The sequence below is a fragment of the Dipodomys merriami genome, unplaced genomic scaffold, assembly GCF_024711535.1.
Source record: "Dipodomys merriami isolate MVZ:Mamm:240054 unplaced genomic scaffold, mDipMer1.0.p SCAF_68, whole genome shotgun sequence".
Taxonomy (NCBI): domain Eukaryota; kingdom Metazoa; phylum Chordata; class Mammalia; order Rodentia; family Heteromyidae; genus Dipodomys; species Dipodomys merriami.
In genome coordinates, this window is record NW_027206268.1 from 917,539 (window position 1) to 937,592 (window position 20,054).

At 52.7% G+C, this 20,054-nt stretch overlaps 1 protein-coding gene across 4 annotated transcripts in view; it reads right to left on the reverse strand.

Annotated features, from left to right (window-relative positions):
* The window catches only part of LOC138815961 (POC1 centriolar protein homolog A), a 47,323-nt gene extending 34,208 nt beyond the window's left edge, over window positions 1-13,115 (reverse strand). The window contains exons 1-6 of one of the 4 annotated variants that reach the window (XM_070005376.1): window positions 12,888-13,102; window positions 9,240-9,324; window positions 8,196-8,367; window positions 6,994-7,173; window positions 5,620-5,727; window positions 4,791-4,906 (exon numbers count right to left, since the gene is read on the reverse strand). In XM_070005376.1, the coding sequence (XP_069861477.1) occupies window positions 4,791-4,906; window positions 5,620-5,727; window positions 6,994-7,173; window positions 8,196-8,367; window positions 9,240-9,324; window positions 12,888-12,905 (679 nt within the window). In that variant the 5' untranslated portion in view covers window positions 12,906-13,102. Of the gene's footprint in view, window positions 1-4,790; window positions 4,907-5,619; window positions 5,728-6,993; window positions 7,174-8,195; window positions 8,368-9,239; window positions 9,325-12,887 lie in introns of those variants that run through there. The other 3 variants (XM_070005379.1, XM_070005375.1, XM_070005377.1) reach the window with 3 other exon arrangements.
* Window positions 13,116-20,054: the final 6,939 nt, after the last annotated feature.

Below are 20,054 nucleotides of genomic sequence, written 5' to 3' on the forward strand. Positions count from 1 at the left end.
ACCACAGAAACAGAAAAGGCCAGAAGTGGCACTGTGGTTCAAGTGGTAGAGCGCTACCCTTGAACTGAAGAGCTCAGGGACAGCGCCCAGGCCTAGAGTTCAAGTCCCACGACCAACAAAAACAAAACCAAAACCCTTGACTGCAGTGAGCCTGTTTCTCCACCATGTTAGGGGTGCTGTGTGCATGCTACCAAGTTAAACTCACAAAGTGAGCCCTAAAACTCAGTACCAGCATGGGACGTCCCTCTCCCTTCCCCCCTGGAGCTGTCCCATGCAACCTGAAATCTTTTCATTGTTTTGTTTTTAATTTTATTTTACTGTCAGGATTGAAATCCTGGTTGTTATTGTTGGTCGTGGGGCTTGAACTCAGGTCTGGGCATGGTCCCTGAGCTCTTTTTGCTCAAGGTTAGCATTTTACCACTTTAAGCCACAGCTCCAATTCCGGTTTTCTGGTGATTCATTGGAGATAGTGTCTCAGACTTTCTTTTCTTCCCCGGGCTGGCTTTGAACTGAGATCCACAGATATCGGCCTCCTGAGTAGCTAGGATGACAGGAGTGAGCCACCAGTGCCTGGCTGCAACTCTAAGTCTTGTTACAAACCCATTAAACCCATCTCCCCACCCCCACCCTCCCCACCCCCACCCCCCACCCTCCCCCCCCCACTCCCCCCCCCGCCAATTCCTGGCCATCTATTCTGGAGTTCCTCATTTTCCAAGACATGGCCATCATCCCAGTTTTGTGGGTTCTCCCAGCCTGAAGCCTTTTCAACCCCTTGGGTCTAAGTGCCTCCCTTGCCCCCCTGTCCCCTGACCGTCTGTTCTTCTCCCAAGGGAAGAGGCGCTTCCTGTGACCTCCCTCCTGGCTCGCCCTTCATTAGTCCTTGCAAAGCACCCCAGCCTCCCACCAAGTCACTCTCCCACGGTTCAGTGAAGCAATCACATTCACGCCTGCGTCACCCACAGAAGCGTGAGCTCCATCAGGCAGGGGCTTGGCACCGACAGGAGTGGGATTCAGAAAGTAGTTGGGGAGGGCTGGGAAGGTGGCTCAGTGGTAGAGCGCTTGCTTTGCAGGCATGAGGCCCTGGGTTCGATTCCTCAGTGCCACACACACAGAAAAAGCTAGAAGTGAGTGCTGTGGCTCAAGTGGTGGAGCGCTGGCCTTAAGCTGAAGAGCTGAGGGACAGCGCCCAGGCCCAGAGTTCAAGCCCCACCACTGACAAAAAAAAAAAAGAAAAAGAAAGTAGCTGGGGAGCACGTGCTGCTGCTGGGTACCCACAATCTCCCGTGGGCTCCACAGCCTTTCCTCAGGGCCAGGGGCCTGTTGTGTGCATGGAATGGGGCAGACCCCTGCAATCCACAGGGCATAGCGCTGTACCACCGCCAATCTGTGAACCTGCCCATCGCAGCCTTAGCGCTGCTGGAGCAAAAGATCCCAGGGCCTTTGTATCCACTGGCACAGGCCTGGTTAGGGAAACCAGTCTGGCTAAGGGTAACCGTGACTTCTGCCAAGCTGGCACTACCACGAAATGTTAAGGGCAGGCCCCAAGCCTTCCGCCTAGCAGCGAGATGCTAGACCAAGCACTGCGGGACCAGTAAACAGTGCTCAACAGAGCCCTACAGGGGTGCACGGAGCCCCACCGACGCCGACCCCGCTGGGTTTTGGGTGAGTGTGGAGATGTGTTCCCAAGGACACTCAGCAGAGCCAGCCAAAACCTGATGTAACACGGTATTTATATCTGCACAACCAGTTCCCATGCCAGCAGCTTCAGAAGGCAGCCAGGAGACGCTGCGAGGGTCTCCGGCTCCTGGAGGAGGCAGAACGTGGGGACCCCGCAGCCCGCACTGCGGTGACAGCCAACCCCCTCCACTCACCAGTAAGACCAGGCTAACAGAGGAACATCCAAGGAGCTGGGGGTCGGGAGGGAGGGCTCTAGGAGCCCCAGGATTTCCCCAGCACCACCAGGGAGTCAGTGTGTGGATACCACACTGGCCTCGCAGCTGGGCAGGCCCAAACATGGAGAAACTTTCCCTCTGAAGGACCACAGAAACCCTACTTGATGGGCTGGGAATGTGGGTTGGTAGTAGAGTGCTCGCCTAGCATGCATGAAGCCCTGGGTTTGATTCCTCACTACCACATACACAGAAAAAGCCGGAAGTGGCGCTGTGGCTCAAATGGTAGAGGGCTCGCCTTGAGCTGAAGAGCTGAGGGACAGCGCCTAGACCCTGGGTTCAAGACCCACAGCCAACAAAAAAAAAAAAAAAAAAAAAAAAGGAGGAGGAGCTGGGAAGGTAGCTCAGTGGTAGAGTGCTTGCCTTGCATGCATGAGGCCCTGGGTTCGATTCCTCAGTACCACATAAACAAAAAAAGCCAGAAGTGGTGCTGAGGCTCAAGTGGTAGAGTTGCTAGCCTTGAGCAAATGAAACTCAGAGGCAGTGCCCAGCCCTGAGTTTAAGCTGCACGACTAGCATTATATTTTGTTTTGTTTGTTTGTTTGTTTTTTGGTTAGTCATGTGGCTTGAACTCTGGGCCCAGGCGCTGTCTCTCAGCTCTTCAGCTCAAGGCTAGCGCTCTACCACTTGAGCCACAGCGCCACTTCTGCCTTTTCTGTTTATGTCGTGCCAAGGAATCGAACCCAGGACCTCATGCTTGCAAGGCAAGCACTCTACCACTGAGTCACCTTCCCCGCCCCCCATTCCACTATATTTTAATGTTCCTGGCAGTACCAGGGTTTGAACCCAGAGCCTAGTGCTGACCAGGCAAGCATTCTACCACTTGAACCGCACCTCCAGCCCCTCCATAAATGCCAAGAATATCTCTGGGACTTGTTACTCCTAGCTTGCCACACTTTGCCACTGGCTCTCTTTGCCCCCCGGCTTTCCTCCCTGTCTCTGTAGAGATGTAGAGAGGGACTGATTGGGGAGAAGAGGGTCCTGGTCTTTTTTTTTTTTTTTTTTGCCAGTCTTGAGGCTTGAACTCAGGGCCTGGGCACTATCCCTGAGCTTCTTTTGCTCAAGGCTAGCACTCTACCACTGGAGCCACAGTATCAGTTCCGGCTTTTTTCTGTTTCTGTGGTACTGAGGAATCGAACCTAGGGGCTTCATGGGTGCTAGGCAAGCACTCTACCACTAAGCCACATTCCCAGCCAGGGGGTCCTGGTTTTAAAAAACCATCACTGCACAGTACTCCCACAGGGGTTCCACCGCCCATGGGTGGGGAGGGGAAGGGACTAGTCTGTCTTTGTGTTTGTTTTGGTTTTTGTCAGTCATGGGGCTTGAACTCTGGGCCTGGGTGCTATCCCTGAACTCTTCAGCTCAAGGCTAGTGCTCTACCACTGGAGCCACAGCTCCACTTCTGGTTTTCTGATTGGTTTATTGGAGATAAGAGTCTCAGGAACTTTCCTGCCCGGGCTGTTTTTCAACTGTGATCTTCAGATCTCAGCCTCCTGAGTAGTTAGGATGGGAGGCATGAGCCACCAGTGCCTGGCTTAGCCTCCTATCTTAATATCCTGAACAACCTACTTTCCATTGGATGCAGAGCTTTCTGGAAACCCAGAGCTTCCATTTCCAAATCAAGCTTCTAGAAAAGACTAAGCCAAGCCTGCAGAAAAGCCAGCTGAGAGGAGACTGCCACTCCCAGAAGCCTGGGGAAAAGGACGTTCAAGGTATAACAATACAGGCAACTCCCGTGTGAGAATGATGGGCGGAAGAACAGACTCAGAGGCCCTGAGCTGAAGACCCAGATTCTTGGCTTCCCAGAAGCCTGACTGGGCAAGCCTCGTATACGCTGCTGGTGACGTGGGTGGGAGCCCTGCTTGCTGGCCACTGGGCCTGTCACTGGATCATGGACCCATGAGAGCCTGTCAGCCACAAAGCATTCTGGGTTCTGGGACGGAGGCTGCTGCTCAGATGTTTGAACAGTCTTAACGTGGGCTCAGAGCATATGGAGCCTAACCCACCTCTGTGGGTTAGGAAATCACGAGGATTCTCTACACAAGAAGCCAGAGCCAAGAAACACCCTGCTTGGGAAGACCCACTGCTCAGCCTTAGACAAACAAATGGTACCAGCCATGCCTCCGCTGGCATGGAAGGGGGGAGGCGAGGACACGCACCACCCTATCATCAACTAAATGCTCACATTAGAGCCCAAGGGCACTAGAAAGCAGTTGGGAAACAAGTGCCCGGTGCCTGTCCAAATCACCGCCAGAGTCCTTCCTGCTTGGAACCCATCCAATGTCACCAATCGATGCGCCTGATCCCCACACGGGACCAGGACCAGGGTAGAGTGGCCTGTAAGCCTGAAGGAAGAGACAGGCCACGGCCTCTCCAAGTGGAGAGGGTCTCCCAGGCTATTCTGTTCTGCAGCCTCTTCAGAGCATGGGGTGACCCAGGGCGGAGGTCCCCATGTGGGAAAGACCTGCTTCTGGTAGCTGGGCCCTGCCACCTGGTGGTGGTTGTCAGGAACTACAAGTCTGGACCAACCTGGGACAGCAGAAAATGGAGGCACAGCATTGCCCCCGGTTAACAGGTACCTTGTTCCCACTTTGTGCCAGCTGCTCTCTGTTCTTGACAAGAACCAACTCACAGACACCCCCCTCTCCCCCCCCCCGCCATCACCATCCTAGGAGTGACCTGCCAATGCCACATTCAACAGAGCCCATCTTCTGCTCCATGCTGGATTTTTCTCCCCGGCCTTGGAAAGTCGGCCCCAGGCTCCTCCCCGCTTAAGGCCCGTGGTAATGACCCAAACGCCTGGCACATGCGCAGTGCCCCCGTGGCCCTTTTGACACTCACGCTGGTAATGCTGCAGCAGCCGGTGAGTCCTGACGTCCCACAGCTTCACTGTGCTGTCCATGCCCGCGGACGCGATGCACGTCCCGCTCGGGTGGAAATCCACGTACGTGACGAAGCTGGAAAGACAGCCTGGCATCAGTTTAGGAGGTCAGCCCCAGCTCAGGAGGGACACACATCCCCCCACCCCCGTCCCCACCTACACACACACACCCATGGGTCCCTGAGCCCTGAGCACCCCCTTTCTGCCATGTTGCTTTGCCAGGTGGGCGATGGAGAGCAAGAAGCTGGTGAAAATAGTGGGCAGTAGCTAGCAAAGGTGGATTTACTATTCATTTTAAAACAACAACAACAACAAAAATCAGGTGGAAAAGTTGGTCTTCAGACCTACAAGTCAGAGGGCTGCTCTGGGTTCCAGAGCTGCTGGCCCCATCTACCTCCAGACAGGCCAAGTGCCCTCCATGGGCCCACAGGAGATATTCCCAGGAGGACCCTGGCCTGTGGGTCGCAGCCTAGATAAGGAGGGCAGAGCCTGGCATCCACTTAGGAACCCAGGAAAACGCCTTCCCTTTCTTGTTGAGTTCAACTGCTCATAGACAGACACCCGCAGCGCTAAGAACTACAAAGCGACGAGGTGCAGGGCATGAGATGGCTTAACGCTGAGCATCCCTGTTATCTGTGGATACAGATGAGGGATGAACTCTCCATCCACAGAGCTAACGCGCAGCAGGAGCCGTGGCTGCCACCCCCACAGTTCCAGCCCCGAAGGCTCCTGGGACTCCTCACACCGGTGCTGGTCACCTGTGGAGGCAGGGGCGCCTGGGAGACTCACCCGCCATGCTCACAGTACGAGTAGACACATTCCCGGCTCGTCTTGTCCCACAGCTTGACCGTCTTGTCATCACTAGCAGACACGATGAGCCGCCCATCAGGAGAGAACCTGAGCCGATGGTCACACTGCCCATTAGCCGACTCCCCCTTGTCCCCCACACCCCTTTTCCTCAACCACCTTCCCTTGGCAGGCCCAGTGCCAGCCTCACTCACAAGCTGGGGTTTGACCCCTGGCTCTGATGCCCTGAGTGCACAGGCGGCTTTTCTGTCTATGAGACAGGAAGGCAGCAGTGGCTACCCTACGGTAAGCATGGACTAGCACAATGTACCCCAAACCCCAGCAGGCACAGCAAGTGGCAATACCTAGCCAGTACCACCTGATGGCAGTATCAGCCTGAGGTCCTCCATCTACACCTGTGTCCTCCATCTACACAGGAAGAGGCCAAGCTTAAGAGCAGAGGGGTGTGGCTGTCACCCCCAGCCCCGGGAGGCATGGAGATCCTGGGGACCCACCACTCAAAGCCTGCTGTGGGCCTATCACACCATTCGGAAGCCTCAAGACATCTCAGGACTAAGGAGCTATGTAGGCAACAATGAGCCTGACCTGCATCTCCAAAGAAGACAGCTCAATAGCCCCCCAAACCTCTGGCTCCCCAGGACATCGGAACCCCCCTCCTCTGGAGCAACGAGAATGGACACAAAGAAGCTCTGTTGAAGGAGCTGGAATCGCTGAAGTAGGCTTATCTGTGCAGGCAATTTTGGGACCTTGAAAAGTCCTTTGGACACACACACACACACACACACACACACACACACACACACACACACACACACACACACACACACACACACACACACACACACACACACACACACACACACACACACACACACACACACACACACACACACACACACACACACCCCTCTGCTGCTGACATTTTACAGATAAGGAAACCAAGGATTGGCATGATTAGAGGCCAGCTAAGGGACAGCCTCAGGTCACAAGCAGCTCCTTCCAGGGTCTCCAGACAGGGCAGCGCTCACTGGAATCGCTGAAGTAGGCTTATCTGTGCAGGCAATTTTGGGACCTTGAAAAGTCCTTTGGACACACACACACACACACACACACACACACACACACACACACACACACACACACACACACACACACACACACACACACACACACACACACACACACACACACACACACACACACACACACACACACACACACACACACACACACCCCTCTGCTGCTGACATTTTACAGATAAGGAAACCAAGGATTGGCATGATTAGAGGCCAGCTAAGGGACAGCCTCAGGTCACAAGCAGCTCCTTCCAGGGTCTCCAGACAGGGCAGCGCTCACCTGGCACAGCGGACCCAGTTGATGTGCTGGCTCAGGGAGAAGAGGAACCTCTGGCGATGAGTGGACCACACCTTGACTGTCTTGTCATCGGACGCTGTCACCAGGGACTGGCCGTCACCGCAGAAGTGGACGCTCCTCACTGTGGCTGTGTGTGCACGGAACACGGTGGACTCGCCCTTGCTACAAGGATGGAAACTCGTGGTGGTGACCAGACACCCAGAGACTCATCAAAGCTCTCCCCACCCTTGCGAGCCCCTCCCAATGTCAGTCCAGGCCTAAACCCCTGAACGTCCCCAGGGAAGCCAAAGCACCTCCCACAGAGCCAAGCACCAGGAAGCAACTGGAGCCAGCCAGAATCCCTGTCCCCAGCAGAGAGGAGGGCCCCCACTGAAACCCCGGCCTCTGGAGGCACCTCTTTAGTGGTAGGGCGCATGCCCTCGATCTCGCTGCAAACAGCTCTGGCCCCAAGGTCCTAGACAATGATCAAGACCCTCACAGTCTTTTATTTTGCCAGTCCTAAGGCGCTGTTCCTTAGCTACTTCTGCTCAAGGCTAGCACTCCACCACTTTGAACCACAGCACCATACTGGGTTTCTGGTGGTTCACTGGAGACAAGAGACTCACAAATTTTCCTGCCTGGGCTGGCTTTGAACCATGATCTCAGCCTCCTCAGTAGCTAGGATTTCAGGGGTGAGCCAGCATTCGGCTCCCCTGAAGTCTTTTTTTTTTTTTTTGTCAGTTGTGGAGCATGAACTCTGGGCCTGGGCGCTGTCCCTGAGCTCTTCAGCACAAAGTGAGCGCTCTACCACTTGAGCCACAGCACCACTTTCTGTTTTCTGGTGGTAAATTGGAGATAAGAGTCTCACAGATGTTCCTGCCCAGGCTGGCTTTTTTTTTTTTTTTTTTTTTTGCCAGTCATAGAGCTTGAACTCAGGGCCTGGGCGCTGTCCCTGAGCTTCTTTTGCTCAAGGCTAGCGCTCTACCCCTTGAGCCACAGCGCTACTTCTGGCTTTTTCTGTGTCTGTGGTACTGAGGAATCGAACCCAGGGCTTCACGCATGCTGGGCAAGCGCTCTACCACTGAGCCACCTTCCCAGCCCCCAGGCTGGCTGTAAAGACCGACCCTCAGATCTCAGCCTCCTGGGTAGCTGGGATGACAGGCGGGAGCCGCGGGCGCCCGGCTCCCTTGAAGTCTTTAACTCACACGTTGGGTACCCAGATGCGGACCGTCTTGTCCCGGGAACCTGAGGCAAGCAAGTGTCCGGAGGGGGAGAAGTTTACACAGGTGACGGTGTCCTTGTGGCCGGTGAAGCGGTAGGCACGGGACTGGGGCTTCATGTGCCAGACCATAAGGCACGAGTCCATGGAACTGCTGGCTGAGGAGAGTGGGAGCTGCCATGACTCTTGGCTCTGGGGTCCCCGATCTCGGTAGAACTCTGGGGACAGCTTCACTAGGCTTCCACAGGGCGGGCCACAGGCCCCGCTCCACATTCCCTGGGGGCAGCCCACTTCCGGTGACACACACACCCCCAGTCCGACACCCAGGAAAACACTCATGGGGGGGGGGGTGACAACTGATAGCAGGAGAACACAATTCTCTTGTGTTCTCCCAACACCCTGAGCCAGCCTGACCCAGAGGGCCTTGTACCACTAAAAAAAAACTAAAGTAAAAATGGCCCAGTCGTCTGTCAGCAGCTGGAGAGCACCCAACGCAGAGCAAAAAGCGACTTTGCTCCCCTCGCTGTCTACAGCCGATTCCAGATGTGGTCTGCCTCTGGCTGACCACAGAGTAAAGGGGTGAGACTGAACTAGGGGAACCAGAAAGCCGAGTATGAGCCTTCCCATGGTCAATAAAGGGGTGCCCTTCCCCCAGCCACAGCCATAGGATGTGGGGGGAGGGGGGAGGGTCCTGGGTCTTCCCAGCATCCTGCTCGCTCGCTCGGTGCCACATTCACTGTGGGCAAGGGAATCTATGTGGCCACTGGACAGCCCACGCCACACCACACCTTTCCCTTACTGCCCAAGGCTGTGTGACCTTCGCGGCATCCCTGATCTCTCTGAGCTTCGCACTTTTTTTGGTATACAAAATGATGCCCATGAAGGCCAGTGCCCCGAGAGCTGGCAGGTGGAAACAAGATGAGATCTAGACAAAGCACCAGGCTCTGCTCCCCCACACCACGCCTCCCAGGGAGAGAAACTATCTTCTCAGCTCCTAGCCAAGGGCCTGGGCCAAGATGCCTTCTCTTACCCAGCTGCTTCGTGTTGAGACTGAAGTCCACGCAGGTGACTGCATCGCGGTGGCCTTTAAAATGTCTCTCCAGGGAGGGGTCCTCCTGCAGGACAGCCAAGGTCAAATGGAAGAGGACAGGGCTTTCCTAGGGTCAAGACTCTTCCTCCAACAACCAGGAGAGGTTAAAAAACCGTTCAAGGTATACTAGAGGTGACAACACAGATGCCTGTAAGCCCAGCAGTCAGATCCCATGCCTTAGGGCAAGGTTACATGGCAAGACTCAGTTTCAGAAAAAAGGAAGTTCCATGTAAGCTGGGCCATCTGTCATCCACGCAACTCAGGAGGCTGAGATCTGAGGATCGCTGTTTGAAGCCAGCTCAGGCAGAAAAATCCCCATGAGACTCTTATCTCGTATTAACCACTGCAAAACTGGAAGTGGCACTGTGGCTCAAGTGGTAGAGCACTAGCTTTGAGCTCAAAGAGGCTAAGGGACAGTGCCCAGGTCCTGAGTTAAAGCCTCCCAACCGACAAAAGGAAAAAAAAAAGTTCAACATGTGATCTTATATATAGAAAAAGCCTAAGGATCCCATTAAAAACTGCTAGAATAGGGCTGGGAAGGTGGCTCAGTGGTAGAGTGCTTGCCTTGCAGGCATGAAGTCCTGGGTTCGATTCCTCAGCACCACATAAACAAAAAAAAAGTGGCGCTGATGCTCAAGTGGTAGAGCACTGGCCTTGAGCTGAAGAGCTGAGGGACAGTGCCCAGGCCCAGACTTCAGGACCCACGATGGACAAAAAAAAAAAGAAAAAAAAAACTGCTAGAATAAATGAGTTCAGCAAGGCAGTAGGATATAAAATCAATACAGGAAATATGCAGTAAATTTCCATAAATTAGCAACGGGTGACATGAAAAATGAAAGTGAGGAAAACTACCCCATCTATGATAAATAATAAAGTACTCAGAAGGCTGAGATCTGAGGATCACAGTTCAAAGCCAGCCTGGGCAGGAAAGTCCGTGAGACTCATCTCCAATAAACCACTAGAAAACTGCAAGTGGAGCTATGGCTCGAGGGGTAGATTGCTCACCTTCAGCTGAAGAGCACAGGGACGGCGCCCAGGCCCCGTTCAAACCCCATGACTGACAAAAAAAAAAAAAAGTACTCAGGTTGGGCAGGATGTCACCTCCCTGTAATCCAGGTAGGATTACAGGACTGTAAATTCCAAGCCAGTCCCCCTAAACCAAGTAATAATAATAATAATAATAGTAATAAAAATATTGGCAAAGATGAGAAAAAAAATGGGCTGGAAATGTGGCTTAGTGGTAGAGTGCTTGCCTAGCATGCATGAAACTGTGGGTTCAATTCCTCAGTACCACATAAACAGAAAAAGCTGGAAGTGGCACTGTGGCTCAAGTAATACAGTATTAACCTTGAACGACAACAACAAAAAATCTCAGGGACAGTGCCCACACCCTGAGTTCAAGCCCCAGGACTGGAAAAAAAAAAAAAAAACTAAACTAAAAATAGAACTATGCACATGATTCCCCAGCTCTATGGAGGCCTCTGGTGACATCATCCTTATCTTTGGGCTCTATCCAAAGAGAAACAGTAGACCTGTTAGAGAACACTGCTTAGGAAGCCAACAGACAGAACATTCCAGACTCTCCCATTCACCAAAAGCTTGTATTTCAGCCCTTTAGGAGTTATGACCCCCAGCCATACAATGATCTTCCGCAACCTCAGAAAATGGTTTCCAGAGAACCCAGCAACGATTTTTCTTGAGGGTTAAAAAAAAAAAAAAAAATCCCTGAAGCAGAGCAAAGCCACTGTCACTCCATCCAGAGATTGCAATGAGAACAAAAGCTCCCTGGGCCCTCCACCCAGCCCCACCCCCTAACACCTGCAGGAGTCCCGCCCCTCCCTCCCCAACAGCAGGTGGAGCGGCAGGTGTGCAGAGAGGGCTTCCAACAAAACCACCAATTCCCCATTCAGCTAAGGAGTGCAACAGGGTGCCAGCTCTAGGCTCAGTGGGCCAGAAGCAGGTTCAGGTCCAGGATGTTTGCAACAGTGGTCTTCTCTCCGGAGTTCCCTATTTATGGACCTCACCGATGACTCCCCACTCCCCAGCGTGCAGAAGGACATCAGTCTAACAGTCAAAAAAGGGTGGGGGGTGGGGTGGACCAGAGGACTCACGCCTGTCATCCTAGCTACTCAGGAGGCTGAGATCTGAGGATCACGGTTCAAAGCCAGAAAAGTCTGTGACACACAGGCCCCCACCCCCCCCCAAAAAAAGGCCAGAAGTGGTACTGTGGCTCAGGTGGTAGAGCTCTCCCCTTGGGCACAAAAGCTCAGGGACAGTGCTCAGTCCCTGAGTTCAAGCCCCAACACCAGGGGGAATAAAAAAAAACAACAAACAAAAAGTCAATGATCTCTGGCCCAGGTTTCCCAGAAACCTAACAGGCCCACGGAATAAAAACCAAACTCTCCTAAAGGTGTTTTCTTTTTTTTTTTGGGGGGGGGGAAGGGGGGAGCTGGGAAGATGGCTTCGTGGTAGGGTGCTCTTCTCGCATGCGTGAAGCCCTGGGTTCGATTCCTTGCTGCCACACAGGTACACACGGGGGGGGGGGGGGGGGGGGAATCCAGAAGTGGCTGGCCCTGTGGCTCGAGTGGTGGAGCGCTAGCCTTGAACTGCAAAAGCAAGCTCAGGGAACAGGGCCCGGGCCCTGAGTTCAAACCCCAGGGATGGCAAATATATATATATATATATATATACACACACACACATATGTATATATGTGTGTGCATATATGTATATATGTATATGTGCGTGTGTGTGTGTTTTGGGGTTCTCTCCTCTCTCCCCCCCCAACTCCTTCCCCTCTGACCTCTCCCCTCTGACCCCTCCCTTCTGACTGGCAAGTGTGGTGTGTGTGTGTGTGTGTGTGTGTGTGTGTGTGTGTGTGTGTGTTTTGGGGTTCTCTCCTCTCCCACCCCCCCAACTCCTTCCCCTCTGACCCCTCCCCTCTGACCCCTCCCTTCTGACTGGCAAGTGTGGTGTGTGTGTGTGTGTGTGTGTGTGCGTGGGTGTTTTGGGGTTCTCTCCTCTCTCCCCCCCCCAACTCCTTCCCCTCTGACCTCTCCCCTCTGACCCCTCCCTTCTGACTGGCAAGTGTGGTGTGTGTGTGTGTGTGTGTGTGCGTGCGTGTTTTGGGGTTCTCTCCTCTCCCACCCCCCCCAACTCCTTCCCCTCTGACCTCTCCCCTCTGACCCCTCCCTTCTGACTGGCAAGTGTGGTGTGTGTGTGTGTGCGTGTTTTGGGGTTCTCTCCTCTCCCACCCCCCCCAACTCCTTCCCCTCTGACCTCTCCCCTCTGACCCCTCCCCTCTGACCTCTCCCCCCCTCACCCCACCCCTCTGAAGGGGGCCTGGCACTCAGAGAGGGAGGGAGGCTGGAGGGTTCCAGGCCCACCTCCATCCCAGCCATCCCCCCCCCCCCCCGGCCCGGGGCCTAACCCCGATCCTGAGGCGCACCAGGCCGCCCTGGGCCCGGCCTCGCCCGGCCTCGCCGCCCCGGGCCGCCCTCACCCCGCGCCACCGCTCCCTCCCGCGGCGCTCCCAAGCCCCAAGACCACGACGAAGGCCCCCGGCGACCCGGCCCCTCGGTGGCTTACCTGACCCGGCGCGGCCATGACGGGGCTGAGGGCGCCGGAGACGCCGCCGGGGGACGCCCGGCCGGGCGGCGGCGGCGGCGGCGGCAGTTGCGCCGGTTCAGTTTCCGCGCCCCCCCAACCGCCGCCAATAGCAACGCGGGAAGCGCCGCTTCGCCCCGCCCACCGCAATTAAAGGAGACGTGCCTTCGCTGTGTTTTGGGCCTCCGACGGGAAACGGAACACCTAACAGCGGACACTCTGGCTTCTGCACCCAGCTACGCCAAGCCAGGAGATACACAACCTGAGAGGCTAAAGGCCTCTGCTCGCTGTCACTCATTTCTTTCTGAGAACTTAATTCACAACAACCACAAACCCTGTTGAGGGTTTCACCCAACCGGCGCGTCGCCCTACTTACGTCATGGGGAGCATAGCCTTCTGGGAAATGTAGTCCCTGTTGTCCACACGCTGGAGGTCCAGTCTTGTGGAACTACATTTCCCGAGATGCCTCGGGAGGGGGGCTGTGGAGGGCGAGAGTGATGCTTCAGCGTTAAAGGATCCGGAAGATGTGGGGAACACCCAGGGTTACTGAGGAGCGTTCCTTTGAATCCGACCCGTCCAGAATCTCAACCATGGAGTGGGGAAGAGGTTCGAATCTCAGTTCTCGCCTGATTTCCTGGCACTTCCGGGATGAAATGCCTCTGCTTCTGTGGACCAGTTTGCTCCTTTGTGATCTGAGGGAATACGATGCAGCCCTGAAAAACTTACAAATGGTATGTCCAAAAGAAGGACAGCCAAGGGGCATGCCTGAAATCCCAGCAACTCTAGAGGCTGAGGCAGGAGAATCATGATGATGATCATGATGATCATGATGGAGGAGGAGGAGAAGGAGAAGAAACGGTCCTGGTTCTGGGGCGGCTCAGTGGTAGGATGGTTGCCTTGCATGCATGAGGCCCTGGGTTCGATTCCTCAGCACCACATAAAGCAGAAAAGGCTGGAAGTGGCACCATGGTTCAGGAGGTAGAGCGCTCGCCTTGAGCTGAAGAGCTAAGGGACAGCGCCCGGGCCCAGAGTTCAGGCCCCACGACCGACCAAAAAAAAAAGGACCTCCCATCACTCATCCTGGCCAGGCTGACTTGTCCCCTCTCCAACATTGATTAGGATCTAGACAGGCCCTCCCTGAAATTTCGTACCACACACATACCTAAGCCTCACCACAAACTATGTTTCTAGATGGGCGAGCCCCAACCAGGTAGGTATGGTAAACTCAGAAACTGGAACGTGGGAAGAGCTGGTATGGAAGAAGACTCTCTCGTGTGGAATTAGAATGTGAACAGATCAAAGGAACAGGCATGCCCAGTTTAATCGTGGTTTGGCACACAATTGGTTCCTTTGTGTTACAAGTGTTCTGGCTAATTTACCTTCCACATTAGAGAATCCTTAAAACTCGACTGCAGTTGTTCAACTCTATTCAAAGGACAGTGTTCAAGTTTTGCCACCAAACTTTCTTTTTGGTTGGTCATGGGGCTTGAACTCAGCGCCTGGGCACTGTTCCTGAGCTTTCTGCACTCAAAAGGCGAATGCTCTACCACTTGAGCCACAGCACCACTTGCAGTCTTCTGGTGGTTTATTGGAGATAAGAGTCTCACAGACTTTCTTGCCCAAGCTGGCTTTGAGCTGTGATCCTCAGATCTCAGCCTCCTGAGTAGCTAGGATGACAGGCGTGAGCCCCTGGAGCCCAGCTATCCATTTAACTTGAGTTGTTTTATTGTGAGGTGGGGTGTGTGTGTGCCACGTCATGCTGGCATTAGACACTCCTTTCATATCAGCCAGGTGAGGAACTGGTATCATTTGTTAGTCTGGATCGTTTGATAAGCTCATGGGCTTGGTTTTTCTGATATACTTGGGGATGGAGCTGGTACTAAGGGCTTGAACTCAGGGCCTGGGAGCTGCCCCTTAGCTTTTTTTTTTTTTTTTTCTTTCTCTCTCAAGAATGGTACTCATCACTTGGTTCAAAGCTCTACTTCTGGCTTTTTGGTGGCTCACTGGAGATAAGAGTTTCACCGACTTTCCCACCTGGGCTGGCTTTGAACTATGATCCTTCAGATCTCAGCCTCCTGAGTAGCTAGGATGACACACCAGTGCTTGGCTCAGATATTTTGATTGGCCCGTATATTCTTGTGTTTCTGATCCAATTTGACAAATTCATAGTAGTAATCGTTTATTTGCAGAAATAAGTTGTTGTTTTCAGTCTGTCTCATGGTATATGCTGGACACACTGTGGTGGTTCGCCTGCATAAATAAGACATAGAGCCAGGCATCTGTGGCTCACGCCTGTAATCCTAGCTACTCAGGAGGCTGAGACCTGAGAATCACTGTTCAAAGCCAGCCTGGGCAGGAAAGGCTGTGAGACTCTTATCTCCAATAAACCACCAGAAAACCAGAAGTGGTGCTGTGGCTCAAGTGGTAGAGCTCTCACCTTGAGCTGAAGAGCTCAGGGACAGTGCCCAGGCCCAGAGTTCAAGCCCCACTACTGACCAAAAAAAATGTAGAAGGGCTGGGGAGGTGGCTCAGTGGTAGAGTGCTTGCCTCACATGCAGGAAGCCCTGTGTTTGATTCCTCAGTACCACATACACAGAAAAAGCCAGAAGTGGCACTGTGGCTCAAGTGGTAGAGCACTCGCCTTAAACACAGAGAGGCTCAGGGACAGAATCCAAGCCCTGCATTCAAGCCCCAGGCCTGGGGTAAAAAAAGATATAGTGTCATTCAAGTCTTCCTTCATGACGAAGGGGGCTGGAAGGGGAGCTGCGTTTTCCAGGGAAGTTTCTCTCCCCTGGCAAAGCTCACAGGCGGATATGTTTCCCTCTGCACAGGCAACCAAAGCAGAGCACACAACATGGAGTAGGTTTGGTTCCAGGTACAGCCCCCTCTCCACAAACATCCCTGGTCTCAGGAGCTTATACTTTTAGAAAACTGAATTTTAAGCCAGGCACTGGTGGCTCACGCCTGTCATCCTAGCTACTCAGGAGGCTGAGATCTGAGGATCACAGTTCAAAGCCAGCCCGGGCAGGAAAGTCTGTGAGATTCTTATCCCAATGAACTACCAGAAAACCAGAAGTAGAGCTGTAGCTCAAGTGGTAGTACACTGGCCTTGAGCTGAAGAGCTGAGGGACAGTGCCCAGACCCAGAGTTCAAGAATCAAGACCCTCCCACACACACAAAAATAAAAATAAAACAAAGTCAGCCCAGGCAGGAAAGCTTATGAGACTCCTAACTCCAATGAACCACCAGAGAAAAGAAGCTCAGGGACAGAACCCAGGCCCTGAGTTCAAGCCTCAGGACCACACACACATATAGACACACACTTGTTTGTGGGATATAGTGGTGTCCCCAGCTCTTGTTCTGGGATGTGCCCATTCATGGGGTGGCAGTCATATACCAGCCCCTGGGCCAGGTTCACACGTGTGTGTGTGTGTGTGTGTGTGTGTGTGTGTGTGTGTGTGTGTGTGTACCCCAGGCAGATCCAGGAAGCAAAGCACCATGGGTACTGGGTCACCTGAGTTCAAAATTCAATCTGCTGTCCACTTGGCTGGACCTCTCCAGGTTCAGAGCCATGTCAAATTCCTACGTGGAAAAGGCCATCAAGGTCAAACCAACCGACCCTGGTACATCAGAAAATTCCTGGCAACCTCAAGCAAGGCTACTACTGACATCATACGTAAATTAAACAGGGCACCCGAGCGTCTCCGTACCCAAGGCTATTTTACACCGCAATTTTGGCACCATAGGGGAGGGCTGTGTAATACAGCCAACATGGCCACTTGTAAGGAGGGAGAGAGCTGGGATCAGGATACAGGATCAAACAGGTTTGGGGGAACCTCAGTGAAGATTTGGGGCTCTCAGAAGAATGGGTAACTTTGTGTGTTTGCCAGTCCGGAGGTTGAACTCAGGATTTTTTTGTGTGTGCTCAAGGTTAGTGTGGTACCATATGAGCCACAGCTTTACTTCTAACTCTTTTGCTGGTTAATTGGAGGTAAGTGTGCTACACACACACACACACACACACACACACACACACACACACACACACACACACACACACACACACACACACACACACACCAAGCTAAGCCTTGAAACCCAAAAAGATTGGGAGTTTGGAAGGTCTCCTCCCCATATGAACTCTCCGAATACTGAGAGTTTTCCTGAAAAGGTCTTATCAGTCCTGGTTTGTTTGATAGGAATTCAGATTTCTATCCTGGATGTAGGCTAATTCTACCCCAGACTTTTTGGGAGCTTTGGAATGGACAAAAAGCCTATGTAAATTATATGTCATTTACTGCTTACATCTATCTGTTTCTTAAGATAAATCAGTTATTTAAGGCTGGGAAGGTGGCTGAGTGGTAGAGTGCTCGCCTTGCATGCATGAAGCCCTGGGTTTGATTCCTCAGTACCACATACACAGAAAAAGCCAGAAGTGGCGCTGTGGTTCCAGGGACAAAGAACTAGCCTTGAGCACAGAGAGGCTCTGGGACAGAGGCAAAGATAAAGAAGTTATTCATCACTTGATTAAGGTTGTGCCTCATGATTGGTGCTTGTGACTTCAAGGATATGGTGACCTCTCTTTCTGCTGCAGTACCCTACTCAATAAATACCTTGTAAAATGGAACTTGGGGACCTGAAGCTAGAGCAAGGCTTCAGGCCCCTGGGGCCCCAGACCTCAATCCCACAGTCTGGTGTTCATTACTAGCTTGTCCCCAGTAGCAGTGGGTTGTATGCGACAGGGTAGAATCTCATGGCTGGGTGCTGGTGGCTCATGCCTGTACATCCTAACCTTGAGCAAAAAGGCTCAGGAGACAGAACCCAGGCCCTGAGTTCAAGCCCCACAACTGACAAAAAAAAAAAAAAAAAGAACTATCCTGCTTGGGCTGGCTTTGAACCTTGATGTGATTGTTAGATCTCACCCTCCTGCGTAGCTAAGATGACAGGAGTGAGCTATGGGTGCCCAGTGTTCTTCTTTATAACTCTGAGGCATTTGGAAATCGGGCCCCAGACCCTTGGAAGGGGGGTTGGGGAGGGTAGACCTACCCTTCTCAGAACCTTCTAGCTTCGGTCATGAGATAACCTAGGAAGCCCTCAGGGTCACCTGATGCAAAGCTGGGTGAGTTGAGTTCATCCTGTTCTGCCTTGACCTCTGAATGGGGAACAGGACGTGCTCAGGGCAGGTCTCTCAGTTCAGCACTGATAACATTCTAGAAGACTATAGGCCCACTCCTCTCTGCCTCAGTCGGTCCTCAGACAGAAGGGTGCTAGTTCTGGCGTGGGACCACAGTGTCCCCGCCCCCTTTGCTTTATCCTGTGCATTTGTCCCGGCTACTCAACCCTGAGAGGCCCCCACCCATTGAAAAAGCATTTCAAGCCCACAGTCAACAAGATGAAGTCTTTCTGCAGGGAACAGAGACGAAGAGGGGAGTCAGGACGGGACTAGGGGCTCACCCCTATCATCCTAACTCCTCACTGAGGCTAAGATCTGAGGGTCATGGGTTCAAAGCAGACAAACCCATAGGGGAGAAACTTTTCTCTCCAGCTAGCCAGCAAAAATGCTGGAAGAAGTGTGTAATTCGAGGAGTAGAGCTCCAGCCTTGAACTAAAAGAAAAAACAACACCAAGAATGCAAGGCCCTGAGTTCAAGCCCCAGTACCAGCACACACACACACACACACACACACACACACACACACACACACACACACACACACACACACACACACACACACACACACACACACACACGGGCCTCCAGCTGCTCTGAAATAGGATCAGTGATCTCTTGAGTGTAGAACAGAACAACCTGAGAAGTTTTCATTAGTCAGAAACCCTGGGGGTGGACATTAGAGCTATGAGGTAAGGACCTTTCATCCCCCAGTGATCGCTCACAGGACATAGCAACAATGCTGTGGTTTTTATTTGGTTTTTGTTTGGTTTATAGTGCTAGGAAGCCAGGGTATCACTTACACATGGTCAACAAGCACCACTCAACTATAATCCCCAACCCTCAAGTGCTTCTAGAAGACACAAACCCTGTCAGACCCCACCAAATGCTCTGAGAAGAACTGGTTTTGGGGGCTGGGAAGGTGGCTCTGTGGTAGAGTGGCTTGCCTAGCATGCATGAAGCCCTGGGTTCGATTCCTCAGTACCACAGAAACAGAAAAATCCAGAAGTGGCACTGTGGCTCAAATGGTGAAGAGCCAGACTGACCCCATCTTAAAGATTAGGCGCCATTCTGTGGGCATCACCAGAGAGTGACCCCGTGTGCAACTATAAGTTCCCAGAAAAAAAAAAAACACAAAGAACTCACCCCAGTAACAGCAAATTAGCAGTCAGGTGGAAAGTCCCCAAAGTTTCAGATGTTCCTAATAGGTTGCAGGTAGGCCCAGGTCCATAGCCAATAGAGACCAAGCTAAGTTTACTTGGTAAATATCAACCGATCATAAATCTGAAAACCCCTACCCTTGATATATGGGCAATAAAAACCCCTCCAAATCAGAAGTCGGGGTTCTCAACTCTGACCTACTGCGTCGGTGAAGGTTGTAAGTCCAGGCTCGAGCCTGCAATAAATGACTCTTTTGCTATTACATCGATTCTGGTCTCTGGTCTTCCAGGGACTCAAGAGCGACCACAACATTTTGGGGGGCTCATCCGGGATACCCTCCTAAGCCCACCCTGACACCATGGTCAGAATCGGGAACCGGCTGGTGAGTAGGTGCCCTTGTCCCCTTTTCGTGTCTGTGTGTCCTGCAGGATTGGATTTTGAGTTGGCATAGAAACCTTGGCAGATGCACTATAAGGTCGCCAACGGGGGTCTGTGGGAGACATTCCCAAATCTCCTGGGAACCGAACCGCCCTAAAGTATTGACAAGTAATGATTATTTTTTTATTCTCCTCTTATTCTTCTTCGATTTGACAACACAGGAGGAACTAACTATGAGAGTAGATCTCCCTGGGTGTCTGTTACTTTTGGTTTGGCTTTTAATGTCATGTCTCCGTGTGTCTTTGCTGTTTGTCAAATTGTACTTGAGGCGACTGTTCAGACTGATGTAATCATGGGACAGACTCAAACTACCCCCCTCTCCCACCTGGTAACCAATTTCAGGGATGTGAGGGAAAGGGATCACGATTTCAGTGTTGAAA